At 42.9% G+C, this 23,796-nt stretch overlaps 1 protein-coding gene across 1 annotated transcript in view; it reads left to right on the forward strand.

Moving 5' to 3' along the window:
- Positions 1-903: 903 nt before the first annotated feature.
- Positions 904-23,796, forward strand: part of LOC132815115 (desmocollin-2-like) — a 39,499-nt gene continuing 16,606 nt past the window's right edge. Inside the window, exons 1-8 of the mRNA XM_060823889.1 lie at positions 904-1,325; positions 8,623-8,716; positions 10,040-10,242; positions 13,093-13,221; positions 15,042-15,197; positions 17,058-17,202; positions 19,316-19,488; positions 21,169-21,303. Of these exons, the coding sequence (XP_060679872.1) occupies positions 1,299-1,325; positions 8,623-8,716; positions 10,040-10,242; positions 13,093-13,221; positions 15,042-15,197; positions 17,058-17,202; positions 19,316-19,488; positions 21,169-21,303 (1,062 nt within the window). The 5' untranslated portion in view covers positions 904-1,298. The remainder of the gene's footprint in view (positions 1,326-8,622; positions 8,717-10,039; positions 10,243-13,092; positions 13,222-15,041; positions 15,198-17,057; positions 17,203-19,315; positions 19,489-21,168; positions 21,304-23,796) is intronic.

The following is a 23,796-nucleotide window of genomic DNA, read 5'->3' on the forward strand; positions in this document are numbered from 1 at the left end:
GGAAACTCACGCAGACACGTGGAGAATGTGCAAACTCCAGAGTCACCAAGTGTGGGAATTGAACCCAGGTCCCTGTTGCTGTGAGGCAGCAGTATATTAGCAGTGAGGGTCTGAGAGAGGAGGGAACTGACTCAGGTGAGGGTCTGGTGGGAACTCACCTGGAACGTCAGCCAGAGGAGGCTCTGAGAGAGGAGAGAACTCGGGTGAGGGTCTGAGGGGGGAACTCACTCAGGTGAGGGGGGGAACTCACTCAGGTGAGGGTCTGGGGGGTGGAACTCAACTGGAGCATTACCCAGGTGAGGCTCAGAGAGAGGAGGGAACTCACCCAGGTGAGGGTCTGAGGAGGGAACTCACCCAGGTGAGGATCTGGGGGGGAACTTACCTGGAGCGTCACCCAGGTGAGGGTCTGAGGAGGAAACTCACCCAGGTGAGGGTCGGGGGGGGGGAACTCACCTGGAGCGTCACCCAGTTGAGGTTCTGAGAGAGGAGGAAACACACCCAGTTGAGGGTCGGGGGGGGGGAACTCACCTGGAGCGTCACCCAGGTGAGGCTCTGAGGAGGGAACTCGCCCAGGTGAGGATCTGGGGGGGAACTCACCTAGAGTGTCACCCAGGTGAGGGTCTGAGAGAGGAGAAAACACACCCAGGTGAGGGTCTGAGGAGGGAACTCACCCAGGTGAGGGTCTGGGGGGGAACTCACCTGGAGCATCACCCAGGTGAGGGTCCAAGAGAGGAGGGAACTCACCTGGAGCATCGCCAGGTAAGTGTCTGAGAGAGAGAGAGAGAGAGAGGGGAGGGGAAGGTGTGAGAGAGGAGAGAGGGCGGGGAGAGCTCACCTGGAGCCGCGCCCAGGTGAGTGTGTGAAGGAGAGAGGGCGGGTGTTCACTCCCATTCGGAGCCTAAAGGCAGTTGTGGGGAAAGAAGCGGCCGCCACTCTGAGGAGAAAGCAGCAGGGGGAAGGAGTCACTTTCTTAAAGAGGTTACCTTGGACTCGAGTAACTTTAGTTGTCTCTTCGCTGGCTTTTTTGTTTTAAACGCGTAAAAACTTCATCCATTTCCAGAGTCTGAACTTTTTGTAAAGGCGAAATATACATTTTAACGCGGATTTCACATTTTTCGGAAGTTGTGTTGACCAAAAACAAAAATTACTACTTTTTAAAAAAAAATTACTCGCACAGAAACTTTTTTGTTGTTTCACAACCCTGGAAGCTGAGCCATCAGTCACTCAGCGGCTCCCTCTGCCATCAGCTTCCAGGAGCGATTTTCCACTGATTCACTTTAGGTGCAAGTTCCCGGGCAATGGCGGCGTTGATCATTTTGCTGCTGGTAAGTCCTCCCTTCACTAAACTGCCTCTTTTTATTTTTTTTTAAATATAATCGGGTATCGTTTCTATGTTGAGCGTCTTTCTTTCAACTCCTGGTCTTTTAAAAGCAGGCTTGAATACTTTAGAAAAGTTTGTTATTAATTTAATCCGAGTGGTAGAGAGAAGGGAATAGTAGTTTTTTTTAAAAAAAGGGAACTTTGTCAGTCTCTCAGTGCTCTGATGTCTTTCTTTAACATTTTTTAACCGTACGGGTTTGTGTATCAAAATGAACAAAGTTCAGTCCTGTTTAGTTTTGGATTTTTTGTACTAACTTATGAATGAGAAACGTGAAATTAAACTTTAACCAAGCTTTACCTGGTGAGATTAAGCCAGGTGGTCACTTAGTTTATTTTTTTAATGGTCAGATTAAGTTGTTTTGTTTACTTTCTTTTCCTTTTATTTAAAAGAGGTTCTTGCATACACAGAAGAGAACGGGTCTGAACGGGTCACTCTCTCTTCGGAGGGTCGGTGTGGACTTGTTGGGCCGAAGGGCCTGTTTCCACATTGTAGGGAATCTAATCTAATCATACAGTACAAACTTGACACACTTTACAGCACCCTTGATGTATCACCACACTGAGAATTATGGATATCATTTGCAAACTTATTTTACATATTTTTTTCTTCTGTGTCTGAACTCCTCAAAATACATTTAGGTTTTATTTTTCTTGACCTCTTGAACTGCTTTGTAAATACATGATGTGGTGATGCTGGTGTTGGTCTGGGGTGGACAAAGTTAAAAATCTCACACTCTGATGAAGGAGCAGTGCTGCAAAAGCTGGTAATTTCAAATAAACCTGTTGGACTATAACCTGGTGTTTGTGTGATTTTTAACTATTTACATACAGTTCTCTTTAGAGTTCATCCTTACGTGGGCTTGTGAGTTGCCCTAACTCACTGGCCTGTTTGTAATTAAGATTTGTTTGAGGCTGCTAAGTCTTGAATCAACATGTTGTGGTGTAACTCTGGGCTCGGTGGAACTCAAGGTCGAAGATTCTGATCCAGAGGTTAGAGCACTACCTAATGCCAATGAGCCCAGAGGGAGCATCCATAACAGAGTTTCTATTTGAATGCCTGTACAAAACAAAGACAAAAAAACATCATCGGATGCAATTTTTTGCACCTGGAAAATGAAGATTTTACAATCCTTATGCAGTATTGGTTATTTTATTGATTTGTGAAAGACTGCTGGAGCAGTTTGAATTTAAAAATCAGGCATGATTTTCTGATTGGCAAGTATGCTCGTTTTGTAGCAAGTTTCTGCCTTAGAATGTTGAGCATTTATTGCCATTTGATATTTTCTGTATTTGTAGTTACATGGTATTAGAGTTTTCGGTGAAACATGTGGTTTATCTGACTGTATTGGTGTTGTTTAAATTTAATGATGAGACATAATTACAAGTGCTAGTGATCTGGGCTCTCTATTTCTGTTGCTTGGCAGTTTTTTGTTTTGCTGTTTGGTGCTGGATTTTCCTTGTACGTTTCAGGATTGAAATGGGGTTTCTGAGCTTGCAAATTGTGAGACAGTGGATGTGTTTTCTTCTGATTCGGTGTGGAAGTCCTTCTCAGCTTGGCAATACCCCTGGAAATCAGCGGTGGGAGGGTGGAGGAATACTATGGGGCACCTATACCTTCAGTACAGGGTTACCTCGGGAGAGGGTGGGCTTCTTGGAGGGAATATTTTGACCTGTGAGGGCCCACTCTATGCATGTGACCCCATCATCGGGGCATGGAGGCTCTGTCTCTGGCTATCCTGCAAGACATGGCCATTGAGTCTACTCTGCCCTCTGATGATCCCCATCTCCACTCTCGTGCCTTTACACCATAACCCTTGATTTCCTCTTACTGATTAATGATTTGTGTGTCTTAGCCTTCACTATACTTAATGACCCAGCCTTGACAGTAAAGAATTCCACAGGCTTACAACTCTCAGATGACATTCCTCTTGAATTGAATATGCAAAAGCTGCATTCTTTAGTAAATAACAGTGGGTTTAACATACCAGAGATTGCGGGAGAAAGCTTGTTTGTTTTATTTTTGTGTGTAAATAACAAAACAGTTTGTGGCAAGCCTCGTGAACATAATACCCTGTCTTCAAACACCATGCCCCCGTGCGCCACAACCACCTGATGACGGAGTAGCGCTCCAAAAGCTCGAGCTTCCAAATAAACCTGTTAGACTATAACCTGGGGTTGTGATTTTTAACTTTGTACACTCCAGTCCAACACCAGCATCTCCAAATCACCTGTAGAAATGACTGCATTTGTGTTGCTTGAATCATTTAACATGGATATGTTTAAATATCATCAGTTTAATTTGTTTTAAAAACGCCTTCTGTAGATTTTTAAAAAATAGTTGCCATGCATTTAAGAAACTCCACCCTGAACGCATATCTCATCCTTTACATTCTGTAGATTATATCAGTTCCCAAAGGCTGCTCGCATGGCATGGTCTCAAAGCTGTGTTTAAATGTTATTGGTTTTGGATACCATCAGTTTGATTAATGTTAATCAAACTAACTTTTTTTTGCTGTCCTACTTAATAGATAAAAAAAATCACACAATACCAGGTTACAGTCCAACAGGTTTATTTGGAAGCACTAGCTTTCCAAGCGCTGCTCCTTCATCAGGTGATTGAAGGAGCATCGCTCCGAAAGCTAGTGTCTTCCAATTAAATCTGTTGGACTATAACCTGATGTTGTGATTTTTAACTTTGTACACCCCAGTCCAACACCGGTGTTTCCAAATCATGACTATTTAATAGTCACAGCATATCCTAAGTTTTTTTTATACATCTCAAAAAGAATCAGCAATCACTAACTCTACAACCCCTGGCAAAAGTGAGGATGACAGATGCTGGAAACCAGAGTTTAGATCAGAGTGGTGCTGGAAAAGCACAGCAGGTCAGGCAGCATCCGAGGAGCAGGAAAATCCCTGCTTCTCGGATGCTGCCTGACTTGGTGTGCTTTTCCAGCACTACTCTGATCTACAACCCCTGGTCATCAACTCCTCAACATCTGTCAACAACTTTACTTGCTCGCAAACACGTAAATGTTTGTGTTTTCAAATCATGAGATTCATAGAGCACAGAAAAGGCTCTCTGACCTAATGAGTTTGCACTGACATAACTACAGTAGTTCTCCACCCCCCCCCCCCTCTCGATACCGATGGGGGATATGTTGCAAGACATACCGTGCAAGCCCAAAACCACAAGTAGGAGCGAACCCAAATATTTAAATGGGAAACATACTTTCCCAGCAGCCCACCCAGTCCCTGGTTCTGGAGCATTCCCCAGAATATGTCCGGGTCACAGGTAACTGAAACCATGGAAAACGATTCCGCAGATACAGGGGTAGCCCTGTACCACTAAAAACACGCTAATCCCAATTTCCTGTACTTCCAATTTGATTTTAATTTTAGTGTGTTTTACAATAGGAACTACAGTGAAAAGCTTCCCTTTGTCCAATATCCATAAGGTATAGGAGCAGAAATTAGGCCATTCAGCCCATCAAGTTTGCTCTACCAATCAATCATGGCTGATAAGTTTCTCAACCCCATTCTCCTGCTTTCTCCCCGTAACCCTTGATCTCCTTGATAATCAAGAACCTATCTGTCTCAGTGTTGAATATACTCAATGAGCTGGCCTCCATGGTCTTCTGTAGCAATGAATTTGATAGATTCCCCACTCTCTGGCTGATGAAGTATCTCCTTATCTCTATTCTAAAAGGTCTTCCCTTTACTTTAAGGCTGTGCCCTTGGATCCTAGTCTCTCAACCAATGGAAACAGAATCATAGAGATGTACAGCATGGAAACAGATCCTTCGGTCCAACCCGTCCGTGCCGACCAGATATCCCACTCCAAACCTTTCCTATTCATATACCCATCCAGATGCCTCTTAAATGCTGTAATTGTACCAGCCTCCACCACTTCCTCTGGCAGCTCATTCCATACATGTACCACCCTCTGTGTGAAAAAATTGCCCCTTAGGTCTCTTTTGTAAACCTAATCCTTCTAGTTCTGGACTTCCCGACCCCATCTTCCCAATGTCTACTCTGTCCAGGCCATTCCGCGTGTTTCTATTAGATCCCTCTTCAACCTTCTATAAACACCGAGTATAGACCCAGAGTCCTCAAGTGTTCCTCATATGTTAAGTTTTCATTCAACATATCCTTGAATGTCATGATATTTGAAGTACTCATCCAGATTTCTTTTTCAATGTTGGAAGGTTTCCACGGCATTCCCATCGTGATTTTTGCATGTTTTTGAGTTAAAGTTATTGACAGTAGCTGAGGAGTTGATGACCACGGGTGTAGATTTACAGTGATTGCCGGTTCATTTTCCAAATCAAAGACGCATCTTTTCTAGTGCAACGAGTGGTTCAGATTTGAAGTGCACTGCCTGATAGTGTGAAGGTGACCGATTCAAAGTGGAATAAATACTAATTCTAAAATAGCAGAGGAAATGCTGAAGGTCCCACACTTGCACTTTATTGAGACTCTCCTGTTCTGAGGAAGCTGTGCAGTATTATCTTACCCTATATAATTCCTACATTACAATAGTCCATTATGCTTTACATGCAGCACATTTGACGACATCCTGTTGTTATATTTAAATAGCATCAGATAAGTTGAACTCTTTTGAAATACATATTGTTTTTATTGAAAAATTGTGATGGTAACACTCTAGTCAGACTGTGTATGTTGAGAGAGATATGTTACTTGCTTTTTGTGTACATTTTATATTTTTGCATACTTGTTTCTTGATGCATATGTGTATACCCACCTCTACCGAATTCAATAATTAGAATTGTAAGAGTAATAGGTAGCTTTGTAGTTCACTCTTTTTTTGCTGTTTTCCAAGTAAAGAATTGATAACCTTTTGTAACTTGAATACGTGCTTTTGTCAGCTGAGGTAAAAACAAGGACTGCAGATGCTGGAAACCAGATTCTAGGGTATAGTGGTGCTGGGAAAGCACAGCCATTCAGGCAGCATCCAAGGGGCAGGAAAATCGACATTTCGGGCAAAAGCCCTTCCTGATTTTTGCTGCTCCTCGGATGCTGCCTGAACTGCTTTTCCAGCACCACTCTAATCTAGAATTTTGTCAGCTGAGGCCTGGTCTAGTTGGTAAATTTTACTACTTGAAAAAATACTGGAATTGCTGCTAATATTTACTTTGTTAAATAATATGTAAATTTAAATGTGTCAAGAATGTTTAATGTTTCTCCCAAAGATTTCTGCATTTTCTGGGATAAATAGGTTTATTGTTGTCTATTTTGGGTAGACAGATATTCTTCTGGGTCTCAGCACATTGAGGGTATACTGAGGCCATGATTGGTCATAATTATATTGAACAGTTGTTTGTATAATGTAATCTTGCTCTGATTTCTCTCTCTCTCTCATTTTGTTAAAGATGTTATTTGTGCCGTTTTTTAAGTCAATCCTGTGCTACCGTGTAAAGCAACAGCAATTTTAAGCATTCAAATTCTCTAGACTTTTTTTCCTAAAATTAGCTACCCATTGGATGTTACTGAGCATTTATTTGAACCCTTCCCAGTCACCTTGGTGACTAGATATTTTCAATTCTATTTTTTTCCTCGAGCAAACGAGAGTTGATCTTGTGCATCTGGCTCAGAGTTAGGGACACTACCACTGCACCACAACACCAGATGACTGTCACGGTATTAGTTTGTTATCAAGCAGAATAGGAATACCCTAGGGCCATTCAATTTTTGCTCTAGATTCTGTGATACCTTTCAATAATTTGTCGATTCCTGTAATCTTCAAAATTTCATTTGACTCTCCATTCGTAGTTTGTTTGGGTTTTCACTTGTGTGTATGCGTGAAAAGGTACTTCCTGACTCACCCTAAATGGATGCTCACCCCTCATGCCTAGTGATCTTAAGAAGGCTCCCAATGACCTATGTGAACAAAAAGTGAAGGTCTTGTATGATTAAGACTTAAAGTAGTAAAATAAATCAGCAAAACATCAAAGTCACATAGTCCTAGAGATGTACAGCATGGAAACAGACCCTTCAGTCCAACTTGTCCATGCCGACCAGGTATCCCAACCCAATCTAGTCCCACCTGCCAGCACCCGGCCCATATCCCTCCAAACCCTTCCTATTCGTATACCCATCCAGATGCCTTTTAAATGTTGCAGTTGCACCAGCCTCCACCACTTCCTCTGACAGCTCATTCCATACACCTACCACCCTCTGTGTGAAAACGTTGCCCCTTCGGTCTCTTTTATATCTTGCCTCTCTCACCCTAAACCTGTGCCCTCTAGTTCTGGACTCTACCACCCAAAGGTGAGACTCTCCCACCCAAGACTTTTGTCCATTTACCCTATCCTTGCCCCTCATGATTTTATAGACCTCTATAAGGGTCTGCCCTCAGCCTCCAATGCTCCAGGGAAAACAGCTTCTCCCTGTAGCTCAAATCCTCCAGCCCTGGCAACATCCTTGTAAATCTTTTCTGAACCCTTTCAGGTTTCACAATATCTTTCCGTTAGGAAGATGACGATTGCACACAATATTCCAAAAGTGGCCTAACCAATGTCCTATACAGCTGCAACATGATCTCCCAACTCCTGTACTCAATACTCTGACCAACAAAGTAATTTCATTGAATAATGTTGGTATAGGTTACAGTAAAGAGTTATGATCAGGTTTGATAAAATGTGACATTGGTCTTAATTCTGAAAATAGAGTTCCTGCTAGATTAGTTTTGTATTATCTCAATATTAGACATTTCATTAATACCAAAACACACACGATGGATACAATCTCGGTTAATAACTAAAGTTGAATCAAATTAATATATAACTCTGTACTTCTAGTCATAGTGTAAATGTTTTTAATACTGTTGTGCAGGGCTAATCCTAATAATTTACTTTTACTTTTAATTTGAGTCTTTTCAGAATACTTTTACTTAATCATGCATCTAAAGAACTACCCGTCATCACTGACTTAGAGCTGTGGCAGAGCAGCCATTAGTTTCATTCCTGGAGGGCATTATTGATCCAGATGGGTCTTTACAATAACCATTTGCTAGCTTACTGATCACCATGGGAGAGATCACCAAACATGTTTTCAACACTTTCTGTTGATATCTGGCTTTTTTGTTTTCATTCCTTTACAAAAATATTTTAAGTATTAATGTGAAAGCTGTATACAATTCTTTGCACGTTTCCACTATGGTACTGGCAGTGTAAAATTACTTTTGAAACTACATTTTATTTCATTGCCTATATTTTTTAGATGCTCACAGACTTTGGTGAAGCAAGCATCAACAAACCTGTTGTTGTAACTGTGCAGGATCCGAATATTAAAGAAAACCAAAAAATTTCAAAAGGTAACCCAACTCTGACAGCTTGGAAACCTCAGTTTCACTGCTCCACCGCACTGTCCCAGTTATACTCTCAGTCCTGGGTCTGCAATGCCCTCGCTCTCTCTCGCTCCAAAAACTTGCAATTTCGACCAATCTTTTAATTTGTCCTAATGTCTTCTGATATGACGCAGAAACATATTTTCTTTCAACAACTCTCCTACTGGATGTCCTGTTCTGTTAATGCCCCTCTGTAACTGCAGTTTGTTGCTGTCACAGGGTGAGAAATGAAGAAATTGTCTTAATTAGTTTGGAATTTAAAATTCCCAGTCCTCTTAAGGGTCATCGTTGATATCATCCTTCAGCCTCAGTGTTTGACCACAAGCACTTTCTTTGGCAGACACTTCCACAGGCTCCCCACTCACTGGGTGAAGAATTTTCTCTTCAGCTCTGAACTAAATGGTGTACCACATGTTCTGAGTCTGTGACCTTTAATTTAAGCCTCCAAGGATACAGGTTAGACCATTTCGGACAGAGATGAAAAGAAATGTCTTCACCCGGAGAGTGGGAAGCCTGTGGAATTTTGTGCCGCAGACATTGGGGCCAAAAATATTGAATGTTGTCAAGAAAGAATCAGATATAGTTCTTTGGGCTATATAATTCGAAAGGTATGGAGTGAAAAAAGTGGGACAGGGGACTGAGTTCGATGATCAGCCTTGATCCCATTGAGTGGTAGTACAGGCTCGAAGGGCCAGATGGCCTTCTCCTGCTCCAATTTTTTATGTTCCGAATCTTGAATGAATACTTTTATTTATTTATATTTATATTGCAGTAGTCTATAAAATTCAGCTTGTGTGTCTATATATATATATACACACACACACACACACACACACACACACACACACACACACACACACACACACACACACACACACACACACAATATTATACTGAATTTTATAGGCTACTGCCGCTTCTACCCCTCCACTCCCCATACCTTTTCTCTGCCAGTGTTTGCCATGTACTGTTTGCAAAGCACAACTTTACACTGTACTTGGGTACATGTGACAACAATAAACCAAATCAAATCACTTCATGTGTGTGGAGCTGAGTTAAAGACTTGTATCTTGCAATAGTTCAGTTATTGTCCAACGTATCTTGAATGAAAGGGTCTATTGATCCCTGTCTTCTTCTGTCCCTTACATTTTTCGTAAGTATGTTTGGTATTTGTTATTCCTTAACTACATTGCACAGAAGACTTCAACGGATAGTTTTGCCTGCAGCATACACTAGGAAACATGAATTAGCAAATAACCATGTCCTTTCTGTTTGACTCTTTTAATACAGTGGATTTAAAGCATTGTTGCAAAGATATATCACAAGTAAGCACTGATGATCCAGATTTTGGTGTGAAGCCTGATGGCTACTTGTTTGCAACTCGAGCTCTGCGTATCAGTGAACAACGGAGTTTTAACATTAATCTACAAGATTCACTGACGCTGGTGTGTTGCACAATTCAGGTCCATTTGTTGATCCAGCCAAACTTGCAGGTAAACAACTTGACTTATTGTTTTAATCCCTTCCTCCATGACCTCCGTGAACCGTGCTCCGTAACGGTTAAGTAACCTGAATGTTTCGTGCAAAGTGATGTTGCTGAGTCCCACAGTCCACAATGACGATACGTCTGTGCTATTTTTTTGGCTGCACAAAATGAACCGGTTTCCTGCCCTCCTTTTTGTTTTTGCCTCCAGTAGACTGATCCACCAAGGTGTTGCCTCGGATGGGGATTCTTTTTATGCTTTTGAAGAAAGTCTTGGTAGATTCCAGTTGTTATCTTTTGGAGCATAGAAGACTGAGTGGGACCTGATAGAGGTGTATAAGATTTATGAGGGGCATAGACAAGGTGAATAGAAAGGAGCTATTCCCCTGAGAAGGATTAATAATAAGGCAGCACCAATTTAAGGTGAAAGGTTTAGAAAGGATTTAAGGAACCTTTTTTCAATTTGAGGTAGTGGAGGGTCTACCATGGGACTTGGCAAAGTTAAATTTACAGTAAAGTGGGTTTCTGGAATGCACTGTCTGGGAGGGTATTTGATGCAGGTAACCACGTTACCTTTTAAAAGGTATGTGGATGAGCATTTGAAATGTCATTACATTCAAGGCTATGGGCCTCATACAGGCAAGTGGGACTAGTGTGGATAGGTTAGCATAGACTTGATGGGCTGAAGGGATTCTGACTCTGGATGTACCCATGGCTGTTTGAGAGTCACATGTGACTTCTCTTAATGCCAGCTGGAGTCTCCAGGGGCAATGAGCAGGGACTACCCTGCTTTCGTTGAGTGTGGCTATCCTACTATATCAGCCCATCGTTTGGGAGGCTGGAGCATCTGATCTTCCATTTGCCAGCGTTGCCATAGTGCTAGGGATGGGAGTGAGGTTGGAGAAGGGAGGACAAAAGAGATTCCATCGCTATTCTAGAGTCTGAGATTCTGTTCCTATGGCATTAATGGCAATGATTCTGTTGATTTGTTATTGTATAAATCTGTTGTGATTTATGGCTCAGTAGGGGGCACTTACCCTTGACATCCTAACTTTATGGGAAGGGGTGATAACCTAGAGATAATATCACAATCCAGACCCAGGCAATGTTCTGGGGATTTGGGTTTGAATCTTGCAGGTGGTGCAATTTGAATTCAATAAAAGACTGGGATTAAGAATCATATAATGACCATTAAACCATTGCCAATTGTCAGATGAACCCATCTGGTTCGCTGATGTCCTTGTGAGGAGGGAAATTGCTCCCATTGCCATGGGTTTGGAGGCCAGACCAGGTAATGTGGTTTAAAATGCCCCCTGGGCTGTTAGGGATGGGTAATAAATGTCAGCCCAGCCAGTGATGCCCACATCCTATGAATGAACCTATTTTAAAAAAAAACACGCTAGAAGCTTGAGCATGTAATGTAGACTCTCTCTGAGTGAGTGCCTTTTGGGTGAAATGTTAAAACAAGACAGCACGGTGACTCCACGGTTAGCACTGCTTCAGGGACTCAGCTTCCACCCTCGGGTGACTGTTTGTCTGTGCAAGGTTTGCACATTCTGTCTGTTTGCGTGTGTCTTTTCCCCTTCCCACAGTCCAAAGATGCGCAGGTTAGGGTGCATTGGCTGTGCAAAGTTGCCCATATGTCCAGGATGTGTGGGTTAGATGGATTAGCCATAGGGAATACAAAGTTAGGGATGCGGTGGGGCAGAATGGAGGACAGTGGAATCCTCTTTGGAAGGTCAGTGTGGACCTGATGGGCAGAATGGCCTACTTCTAAAACTGTGGGGTTTTGCAGCACAGTCATACTGAACCCAACCTGGTCACCAGGAAACCTGTGTACAAATCCCACCTCCAGAGTTATCAGATTATAAATCCACCTGTACACAGATGTACAGTCATAGAGCTGTGCCCTTCAGTCCAACTTGTCCACACCGACCAAATATCCTAAATTAATCTAGTCCCATTTGCCAGCACTTGGCCTATACCACTCCAAACCTTTCCTATTCATATACCCAATCCAGATGCCTTTTAAATGCTATCATTATACCAGCGTCCACCACTTCCTCTGGCAGCTCATTCCATACACACACCACCCTCTGCTTGAAAAAGTTGCCCCTTGGATCCCTTTTAAATCTTTCCCCTCTTCCCCTAAACCTATGCCCTCTAGTTCTGGGCTCCCTGACCCCAGGGAAAAGACTTTGTCTATTTACCCCTATCCATGCCCCTCATGATTTTATAAACCTCTATAAGGTCACCCCTCAGCCTCTGGCGCTCCAGAGAAAACAGCCCCAGCCTGTTCAGCCTCTCCCTATAGCTCAAACCGTCCAACCCCAGCAACAGCCTTGTACATTTTTTGAGTCATTTCACATTTTCCAACAACCTTCCTGTAGCAGAGAGACCAGAATTGCACACAGTATTCCAGAAATGGCCTAACCAATGTCCTGTACAGCAGTAACATGACCTCCCAATTGGTATACTCGAAGCACCGACCAATAAAGGCAAACCTTCACTGTCCTGTTGACCTGCAGCTGTACTTTCAAGGAGCTATGAACCTAAAGCAACAACCCCATCTGTCCCCATTCTGCTGGATGTAAAACATCGTGGATGTACTTGAGTGTAAGACTTCTACTTAGTGTCCTAGTCCTTGTCCATGTATGTGTCTCAATTAGCATCATTCACGGGGATAAAGGCACCCACCCATTTAACTCTGTTTGTGGGACTTTGAAAGTCACGGTCTGTGTTTACATCATTGACATTCTTTTGAGCAAATGTATCTTTGTCTGTAAAGAGTTTGAAAGACTCTGAGGTTTTGAAACTGAATGAGATTAATGTTGCCTCATCTCGTGCTTAATATTTTCAGCATGAATTAAAAGAACTTGTTCGAGCCAAGCGCGCAGTTTTACTGCGACGTCAGAAACGCAGGTGGAGACCTCTTCCGTTTTCTATCACTGAGAATGACATTGGACCTTTCCCCAAATATGTTCAAACTGTAAGTTGCAACGTTTTCATTCAAGTCAAAACTAATGTTATGATCGCAATGAACAAGTTACAAAGAGACATGGAGAAGAGGAGTGGGGGTAGGCGTTTGTGTCTGCTTCACCATTCAATATGATCATGGCCGATCATCCAACTCGATATCCTGTCCCTGCTATCTTCCTCCATCGCTTTGATTGCTCTAGCCCTTAGAATTATATATATAGAGAGAGGTCGTTCTGCTATAACGCACGTTTCTTTAATGTGAATTTGCTATAACACGATTGACCAACTGGGGACACTGTTTCTATAGCGTGAATGTATTGGTTACAATGCGATTCTAGTCCTGTTCATTTAAATGGTGCTGCTGTTATGCAATATTCGGAATTATGCGCGAATAGAATTACTGCGTTATAGCAGAAGTGACTGTAACTCCTCCTTGGAAACATTCAGTGATTTGGTGTCAACTGCTTTCTGTGACAAAGAAGTCAGATTCAAGCAAGAAACCGGGCCTGATAGATTTGAAAGTTATATTTCTGCAGTTGCTTACGATGATGGTTAGTCACCATATGTATTTACATGAGGCTGCTGATGTTCTTTTAACAGAAGAACATGAATTCATTACGCAAAAAAAGGTGATACATAAGTCAGTTTGTCAAGATCTTAACATAGACCTCTATTCAACCTTTTTCTCTTCTGTAAAGTTTTCAGATACTTTACTTCAGATACAGAAATATCACTGTTATCTTTAATTTTAGTTTGCTTAATTGACTTTTTCTGGTATTCTGGACTGCTGAAACAGTTTTTAAAGACTTCTTTCCAGTTCTGAGGGCTGTGTTTCTTTAAGTTATTATGGTCTAAAAGCCTTTTTAAAAACTCTCCACCTAGAGATTCTGAACACCTAACAAATTGTTGTAGTTCTGTTCGCCGAGTTGGGAATTTGTATTGCAGACGTTTCGTCCCCTGTCTAGGTGACATCCTCAGTGCTTGGGAGCCTCCTGTGAAGTGCTTCTGTGATGTTTCCTCCGGCATTTGTAGTGGTTTGAATCTGCCGCTTCCAGTTGTCAGTTTCAGCTGCCCGCTGCAGTGGCCGGTATATTGGGTCCAGGTCGATGTGCTTATTGATAGAATTTGTGGATGAGTGCCATGCCTCTAGGAATTCTCTGACTATTCTCTGTTTGGCTTGTCATATGAGGACGTGCCACAACCCAAAGGACTAGCCACACTACCATACATCAAGAACATTTCTGAACTTACAGCCAGACTACTGCGACCACTAGGACTCATAACAGCACACAAACCAACAGCCACTCTCAGACTACAACTCACCAGGACAAAGGTTCCTGAAGAAGGGCTCATGTCCGAAACGTCGATTCTCCTTCTCCTTGGATGCTGCCTGACCTGCTGCACTTTTCCAGCAATACATTTTCCGCTCTGATCTCCAGCATCTTCAGTCCTCACTTTCTCCTAAAGGACCCAATACCCAGCATGAACAAAACCAATGTAGTATACAAAATCCCATGCAAGGACTGCACAAAACACTACATAGGACAAACAGGAAGACAGCTAATGATTCGTATCCATGAACACCAACTAGCCACGAAACGACATGACCAGTTATCCCACACGCAGATGACAAGCAACATGAGTTCGATTGGGACAACACTACTATTATAGGGCAAGCCAAACAGAGAACAGCCAGGGAATTCCTAGAGGCATGGCATCTCCTGTTAGATGGTGTCCAATATACTCCTACCCTGGCTGTTCATCCATCAAAGTGGAGAGTGGAAATTGCGCTAACGTTTAATTGACTCTTGATTTTTTTTTCCCCCCCAGATAAGATCAGAGTATGAGCAGAACTATACATTGTTTTACAAAATTACCGGAGAAGGAGTTGATCGTCCTCCATTGGGGTTTTTCCGTATTGAACCCGAGACGGGTAAAATATTTGTGTTACGGACCGTGGATCGTGAGGAGTACCCGTCGTTTAGCGTAAGTGTCTAATGGTCTTCATCTGTACTTGCAAATGGTAACTTGGCAGCAAGTTCTTGAATGAGTTACGTTTGTTATGACTTGAGATTAAACTGAGGAATAGCCTGGTGTTTGCAGTCAGTGCTGACAGAGTGTTTGTTCATCATTTGTTATGTTTTCAGCTGCTTATAATCGAGAGTAACACCAAAATTTGCATGTTGAACAGAGGGTGAACTCTTGGTCTCAATTTGGTCCATGCTTTAACGACTTATTGATTTGTCCTACTCACATGTATCTAAATACAGTGAAAAGCTTTGTTTTTACCAGCAGTACAGGCAGACCATAGCAAACGGGGACGTACAGATCAAAGGGTATTTAGGCAGTGAGGCAAAAGGCTTGTGGCTGAACAGGAGGTGCACAAAGCAAGATCAACATTATTTGAAGTTAGAGATGTCCATTCATCATTTAATTACAACAGGGAAGAAGCTGTTCTTGGATCAGCTTGTGTGTGTGTCTGTGTGTGTGTGTGTGTTCAAGCATCTGTATCTTCTGCCTGATGGAAGAGACTAGAAGAACGCATTACCAGGATACATTGAACAGTACAGTACAGCACAATATAGGCCCTTTGGCCCTCGATGTTGTGCTGACTTTTATTCTACTCAAACATCAAACTAACCTACATACCCTGTACTAACTTCCATGTGCCTATCCAAGAGTTGATGAGATGTCCCTAATGTGTCTGACTCTACTACTTGGGCAGCACTGTGGCTTAGTGGTTAGTGCTGCTGCCTCACAGCGGGTTCGAATCCAGCCTTGGGTGATTGTGCAAACTCCATACAGGCATTCTCCCCATACATGCATGGGTTTCCTTCGGGTGCTCTGGTTTCCTCCCACAATCCAAAGATGTGCAGATAAGGTGAATTGGCCATGTTAAATTACCCAGTATTCAGGGATGTGTGGGTGGGGCGCGTTAGTCTGCGGTAAATTTGAGTATTAGGGGAATGCGTCTGGGTGGGTTACTCTTTGGAGGGTCAGTGTGGATTTGGTGGGCCGAAGGGCCTGTTTCCACACTGTAGAGGTTCTGTTCTATTCTAGACCACTGGCACCTACAACTACCACTCTCTGTGTAAAGAACCTACCTCCTGACATCTCCACTAAACCTTCCTCCAATCACCTTAAAATTATGCCCCCTCGTGATAGACATCTCTGCCATGGGGAAAGGTCTCTGGCTATCCACTCCATCTATGCCTCTCAACATCTTTAGTGGGAGGGGTCTTTGATGTTGGCAGCCTTTCCGCGGCAATGAGAAATGTAAATGAAGTCCACAGATGGGAGGTTGGCTTGCGTGATTATCTGGGCTGTACACACCACCTTCTGTCCTGGGCAGAGCAGATGCTGTACCAGGCCGTAATGTACCCAGAATGCTTTTTACAATGCACCTGTAAAGGTTGGTGAGGGTCCTTATGGACATGCCATTTCCTGAACCACCTGAGGAAGAAGAGGCGCTGTTGTGCCTCCTTGGCCATCGCATCAACGTGGGAGGTTCAGGGCAGGTTGATGGTTATCATTATACGTAGGGATGTGGTGCAGTGATAATATTACTGAACCAGTAGTCTAGAATCCTAGGCTAATGATTGGGGCAGAAATGTAACATGCTGGAAATCTGAAACAAACAGAATTCTGGAGAAACTCCACAGCTCTGGCAGAATCTGTTGAGAGAGGAACCGAGTTAATGTTCCAAGTCCAGTCAAACTCCCCTTCAAAACGGAATTCTTCCAAAGAATCATCTTGAGATTCCCCTGACTCTATTTTGGTTATACTTGTTTAAAAGGGATCATGTGATTATGGGCAAATTGTAAGAGTTTCTCTTCAATTCCACAGCTGACTGGAACAGCAAAGACCAAGGAAGGATTTGTTCCTGAATATCCGCTTTCTCTGACTGTTAAAGTAAATGATGTGAATGATAATATCCCTACATTTAATGAAGAGACGTTCGTTGCAAAAGTAGCTGAAGGTTCACCAGTTGGTAAGGATATATCGACTCAAGAATTTTATAATTGGAAGTATTTAATTGAAGTTATCAGTGTTATACTTGTCGATACATGGGGGAAAGGCTGAGGCACCTGGGGCTGTTCTCATTGGAGAAAAGAAGGTTTAGGGGAGATTTGATAGAGGTGTACAAGATGATTAGGGGTTTAGATAGGGTTGACAGTGAGAACCTTTTTCCGCGTATGGAGTCAGCTGTTACTAGGGGACACAGCTTTAAATTTAAGGGGGGGGGGGTTGGTATAGGACAGATGTTAGGGGTAGATTCTTTACTCAGCGGGTTGTGAGTTCATGGAATGCCCTGCCAGTATCAGTGGTGGACTCTCCCTCTTTATGGTCATTCAAGCAGGCATTGGATAAGCATATGGAGGTTATTGGGCTAGTGTAGGTTAGGTAGGCTTCGGTCGGCGCAACATCGAGGGCCGAAGGGCCTGTACTGCGCTGTATTTTTCTATGTTCTATGTTCTACCAGTCTTGTGGTGTTCTGTTTGATATCCAGTGGAAACTAGGCAAGTGCACAAGGGAGATTAGCGCTGACTGTCAGGTTAACCTTCTGTTGCAGTCTTTGATTGTCTTGGTCACCATTACTTTGTGGCAAAAATCTCATCTGGTTTGCTAATTTTCCTGAGGAAAGCAAATCTGTCATCCTTCCTCAGTCTAGTCTACATGTGACTCCAGAACTGCAGCAATGTCTTGACTCTCTGCTTTTGATATGGCCGAGCAAGACACTTAATTCAAGGGGTAGTTGGAGACCGGCAACAAATGCTGGCTTTGCCATTGATGGAGTTTAATTTAGATAAATGTGAGGTGCTGCATTTTGGATATGCAAATCAGGGCAGGATTGATGCACTTAATGTTCAAGTCCTGGGGAGTGCTGCGGAACAAAGAGACCTTGGAGTGCAGGTTCATAGCTCCTTGAAAGTGGAGTCACAGGTAGATAGCATAGTGAAGAAGGCGTTTGGTATGCTTTCCTTTATTGGTCAGAAAATTGAGTATAAGAGCTTGGAGGTCATGTTGCAGTTATATAGAACATTTGGTTCAGCCACGTTTGGGAATACTGTGCAATCCTGTTCTCCCTGCTGTAGGAAAGATGTTGTGAAACTTGAAAGGGTTCAGAAAAGATTTACAAGGATGTTGCCAGGGTTGGAGGATCTGAGCTATAGGGAGAGGCTGAACAGACTGGGGCTGTTTTCCCTGGAGCGTCGGAGGCTGAGGGGTGACCTCTTCGAAATTTATAAAATCATGAGGAGCATGGATAGGTTAAATAGGCAAAGTCTTTTCCCTGGGGTCAGGGAGTCCAGAACTAGAGGATATAGGTTTAGGGTGAGAGGGGAAGGATATAAAAGAGACGTAAGGGGCAACTTTTTCACGCCGAGGGTGGTACGTGTATAGAATTAGCTGCCAGAGGAAGTGGTGAAGGCTGGTACAATTGCAACATTTAAGAGGCATTGGATGGGTATATGAATAGGAAGGGTTTGGAGGGATATGGGCCGGGTGCTGGCAGGTGGGACTAGATTGGGTTGGGATATCTAGTCAGTATGCATGAATTGGACCGAAGGGTCTGTTTCTGTGCTGTTTATCTCTGACACTCTAGCTCCACGTGACAGAATCAAGAAAGGACACATTGTCGAGACGCATATGCCACAGGATACTGGCAGAGGTCACTTTGGCCACTTTCTGGGCTGTATTGCCTGTGTGAAACCTTTGACTTCTGGATTTGAACAGATGCTTGTGAGCACATCAATGTGTCACATTTTGTTTTGAGTTGCTGTACTCTGCTGCAGGATGAATTTCTAAGTAGGTTAAGCTTTTCATCTTAGGTTATGTCTGCTGATTTTTGTTTGTAGGTGCGTCCCAAGTTTTATTTAAAAGGACAAGCTGTCCTTGGTATGTAGGTATCTATTTTAATTGTACCAGCCCAGGAAAAACGAAACCAATTGACCTCACCTTAACTATCAGTATCTTGTGCGCCATTGAGTAGGTGACTTGGAGCCTGACTAAATTAGAGGAGTCCCTTTTTTTTATAATAAACTTTCTCAATGTAACTTTTCCTGAAAGCAGCTGTTAATTATCCTTTGCACTTTCAATTTTAGGTACATCTTTCTTCAAGCTTACAGCTACTGACCTTGATGAGCCCAATACATTAAATACTCTGCTTCGTTACAAAATTCTGTCTCAGGAACCAGGCTCAAAGTTTGGCCAACTATTCTCTGTTGATGAGCGCACGGGTGAACTCAAAACAAAGACTGATAAACTAGACCGAGAGGTAAGTCTGCTTTCAAATTCCTTTTTTTTAACGTATGATTCTCAGCAGGATTGAGGGTATTCTTATACCCCGAAGGACCGCAGCAGTTTGAGAAGGTAGCTCGCTCCCACCCTTGAGGGCATTTGGGGATTGATGTTGGATGTTGGCTCCATCCAGTGTGCAAATAAAAATAAAACATTGTAATTCTTGGATTTAAAAGGGCAAGAGTTTGAAATTCACAGCCTGTTAATTGACATCGGAGAGAGCAAGCTGTTGGTGGTGCAGGAGACCATGAACATTTCCAGTGCTGGAACACAGTTTGGGAGCTAGACCCTTCACATCCTCTGAAATGTTTTATTTTCTATCACGTGATGTCTGTCATTGTCCAAATGTATTAACTTTTTTTTGTTTCATTTCCCCCAAGTGTGTGCACTTCAGGTGTAACACATGTTAAGATGATCAAGTTCAGCTTAGTTCTTGCTGCATGCCCCTCCAAACAGAAACCAAGAACTGCAGATGCTGGAGATCAGAAATTGCTGGAAAAACCTCCACAGATTTGGCAGCATCTGTGGAGCGAAAGCAGAGTTAACGTTTCGGGTGCAGTGACCTAGGTCTCGCTCTGAAGACTGTGATCGGTTTAGCTCAGTTGGCTGGACAGTTGGTATGAGAAACACTGTGATGCCTACAGCATGGGTTTAATCCCCACACTGGCTGAGGTTACTATGAAGGCCTCTCCTTTTCACCCTCTCCCCTCACTTGAGGTTTGATGACCCTCCGGTTAACCATCACCAGTCACCTCTCTCCAATGAGAGAGTGGCTCAGTGGTCTGCTAAGTCTGTGCTGACACACAGTCAGTTCTGAAGAAGGTTCACTGGACCCGAAATATTAACTCTTGATTTCTCTCAGCAAATGCTGCAAGACCTACTGAGTTTTCCCAACAATTCCTGATTTTGTTACTTCTTGCCCGTATCTTGGGAGTCAGTTGGCTTGGCTAGAGCATCTAGAGCTTTGGGGTGATTCCTTCAGAATAAGGGGCTGGTTATATAGGGCAGGGACTTTAAAAACAGTGTTCCACTGTTATGTGAAAATTTGGCATTTTTTGCCTTGAAAAGCAATTGATTCTCTGTCTTTGGTGTAAGTATATTCAAGGCAGAGATTATTACATTAAGGGATTTGTGAGCAAGGAGGCACAGTTAGTGTGTGTGACGGCAGTCTGCTATGACCTTTTAAATGGCTGAGCAGTTTTGATAGGACCCGTTGACTGAACATTATATCCTTGGGACATTCTCCTGCACTTCTGGACCATTACCCTGGTTAAATTATCATTCAGTGGCCCCTCAAATGCCTTAATCGATCTTGTCTCTGTCATGTTTTCAGCAAGTGGATTTCTGACCCTAACTACTCTGCAGGAAGTATTTTTTCCTCAACTTTGTATTTTTTTCCTTTTTGTAAATTTACTTTCAAACTGTGTCCTCTGCCTCATAAGTTTAAAAGTGGGAACATCTTCTTCCGACCTGCTCAGTCCATACCCCTCTCACGAGTTTGAAAACGTTAAATCAAATATCCTCATTGCCTTCACCCCACAGAAACCTGTCGCAACATTTTTCCAACTTTGTGGAACAGGGCATTTTTTTGAGTTAAAAGTTTTGAAAATTATCGTTGTGTGGCATTGTTTCACAATCAAATGTTCAATACCTCTAGGAGCAGGACACTTACACACTCACAGTCGAGGTGAGAGACATGGAGGGAAAACCTTACGGATTATTTTCTACGGGAACTGTTGTTGTGCACGTTGCTGATGTGAATGACCATACTCCAACATTTAAGACCAACAAAGTAAGTTGTTGTGGGAATTAAGTCAATATAAATAAAATATGTTGTTTTTCTGCTGACCTGACTTGAGCATCAGTGCAGGTTTGTTGCTAAGAAAGAGAGCAGCCAGCTCATTATTCTTTGGCTATCTATTGTAGAGTATTTCAGTTAGGTCTAGTCTTCTTTTCACTGTTTTCTATCCTTCAAGTAATTATCCCATTCCTTATTGAAAATTGTAATTGAATCGCTGTCCTCCACAATATTTTCTTGGCTGCATATTCCAGACCACACAATAACACACTCCTTGTCATTCCTCTTGACTTCTTGCCATCTGTGACCACTGATTACTGACCAGAAGGAGGCCATTCAGCCTATCATGGGTGTTCTAGCTCTCTGAAAATTATATCCTGGGGCCATTGTCCTGCATTTCTGTTCGTTACTCTGGTTACCCAATCATTCGGTGACCCCTCAAATGTCTTAATTGAATTTGTCTCCATGTTTTCAGCAAGTGGGTTTCTGACCCTAACTACTCTGCGGGAAGTGTTTTTTCCTCAACTTTGTATTTTCTTATTTTGTAAATTACTTTCAAACTGTGTCCTCTGCCTTATGCTAAGTTAAAAGTGGGAACAGCTTCTGCCTATCTGCTCAGTCCATACCTCATTTGAACATGCTAACATTTGAAAATGTTAAATCAAATATCCTCATTGCCTTCCCTCCACGGAAACTTGTCGCAACTTTTTTTATTCCCATCTTTCTTTCTACATGATGTTTACTCAATCTTGGAACAGGTCTCCTGAAACTGTGTGTGTGTGTGTGTCATCCTTTCTGTCTGTCTGTCTCTCTCTGTCTCTGTCTCTGTGTCTCTCTGTCTCTGTGTCTCTCTGTCTCTGTGTCTCTCTGTCTCTGTGTCTCTCTGTCTCTGTGTCTCTGTGTCTCTCTGTCTCTCTGTCTCTCTGTCTCTCTGTCTCTCTGTCTCTCTGTCTCTCTGTCTCTGTGTCTCTCTGTCTCTGTGTCTCTCTGTCTCTGTGTCTCTGTGTCTCTGTGTCTCTCTGTCTCTCTGTCTCTCTGTCTCTCTCTGTCTGTCTCTCTCTCTCTGTCTCTCTCTCTCTCTCTCTGTCTCTCTCTCTCTCTCTGTCTCTCTCTCTCTCCCTCTCTGTCTCTCCCTCTCTCTCCTAACTAGTCCAAGTTCAACATAGCTTCCTTGCTCTTGTAAACTCTGCCCTTATTAATAAAGCCCTATGTTTGAACAGCTCTCTAAACCTGCTACTGCTGCTGTATGGTGTGTATGTTTTTATACTGTTCTTTGTCCCAAAAGGTATTACCTCGAGTTTCTCTCTGCACTGCACTGACATTTTCCATTACTCTGCCCTCGCCACCAGTTGTCACTGTTCTTTCTGCTGCTCTATCAGTTCTGTCCTCCTCCTCTCAATGCTTTTATAGTCAAGATCCAGATCATTCATGTATATTAGGAAAAACGAGGATTCCAATATTGACCCAAGGGGAACTCCATTCCAAATCTTCCATCCTCTCTCGAGCCTAAAAATATCCACTAATCATTATTGTTTCCTAATACTCAGCCAAATTTTATATCTATGTGGCTTCTGTCCCCTTTTGTTCTATGTGTTGTAACTTTGTTTATGAATCTGGTGCGTAGCACTGTGTCAAATACCTTTTTTTTGGAAATCCATCTACACTGCGTTAGCAGCATTACCCTCATTGACTGTGTTACTCTTCACAACACTCCTGCAAGTTAGCTCAATGCCCTTTTTCTCTAGGGTAATCCACATTTGGGTCGCATTAGTTGACTCTCACTTGTTATTGTGACTGTTAACTCTGTCCTGAATTATTGCCTTCAGAAGTTTCCCCACCACTGGTCTGTAATCGCTGGGCTTATCCTTGCACCCCTTATGTTGTTTAACTAAAAAGCTGAATGCTTACAATTTCTAGCATTCCAACTTAAGAAAGAGTGAAAAATTACAGGCAGTGCCTCTGCAATTTTTGCATTCTCTTCCTTTCAATGTCTTTGCACTTCAAAGTTTGGGAGAAGATTTGTAGCTCGGGTGCTCATTGTTGTGGTTCTGTTCACCGAGCTGGGAATTTGTGTTGCAGACGTTTCGTCCCCTGTCTAGGTGACATACTCAGTGCTTGGGAGCCTCCTGTGACGCGCTTCTGTGATCTTTCCTCCGGCATTTATAGTGGTTTGAATCTGCAGCTTCCGGTTGTGGGTTCCAGCTGTCCACTGCAGAGACAAACCGTTATAAATGCTGGAGGAAACATCACAGAAGTGCTTCACAGGAGGCTCCCAAGCACTGAGGAGGTCACCTAGACAGGGGACGACACGTTTGCAAAATAAATTCCCAGCTCGGCGAACAGAACCACAACAATGTCTTTGCATGCTTCTTGCTTGTTCCCTCAAAATACCTCTTGGATTTAGGAAGCCTCCTGCATCTTGAAACTTTCTCTGTTCTCAGGAGACCAGTCCTAGAAATGGCTTACAGTTTTTACTGCCAGAAGGTG

The sequence above is a fragment of the Hemiscyllium ocellatum genome, chromosome 4 (genome assembly GCF_020745735.1).
Source record: "Hemiscyllium ocellatum isolate sHemOce1 chromosome 4, sHemOce1.pat.X.cur, whole genome shotgun sequence".
Lineage (NCBI taxonomy): Eukaryota > Metazoa > Chordata > Chondrichthyes > Orectolobiformes > Hemiscylliidae > Hemiscyllium > Hemiscyllium ocellatum.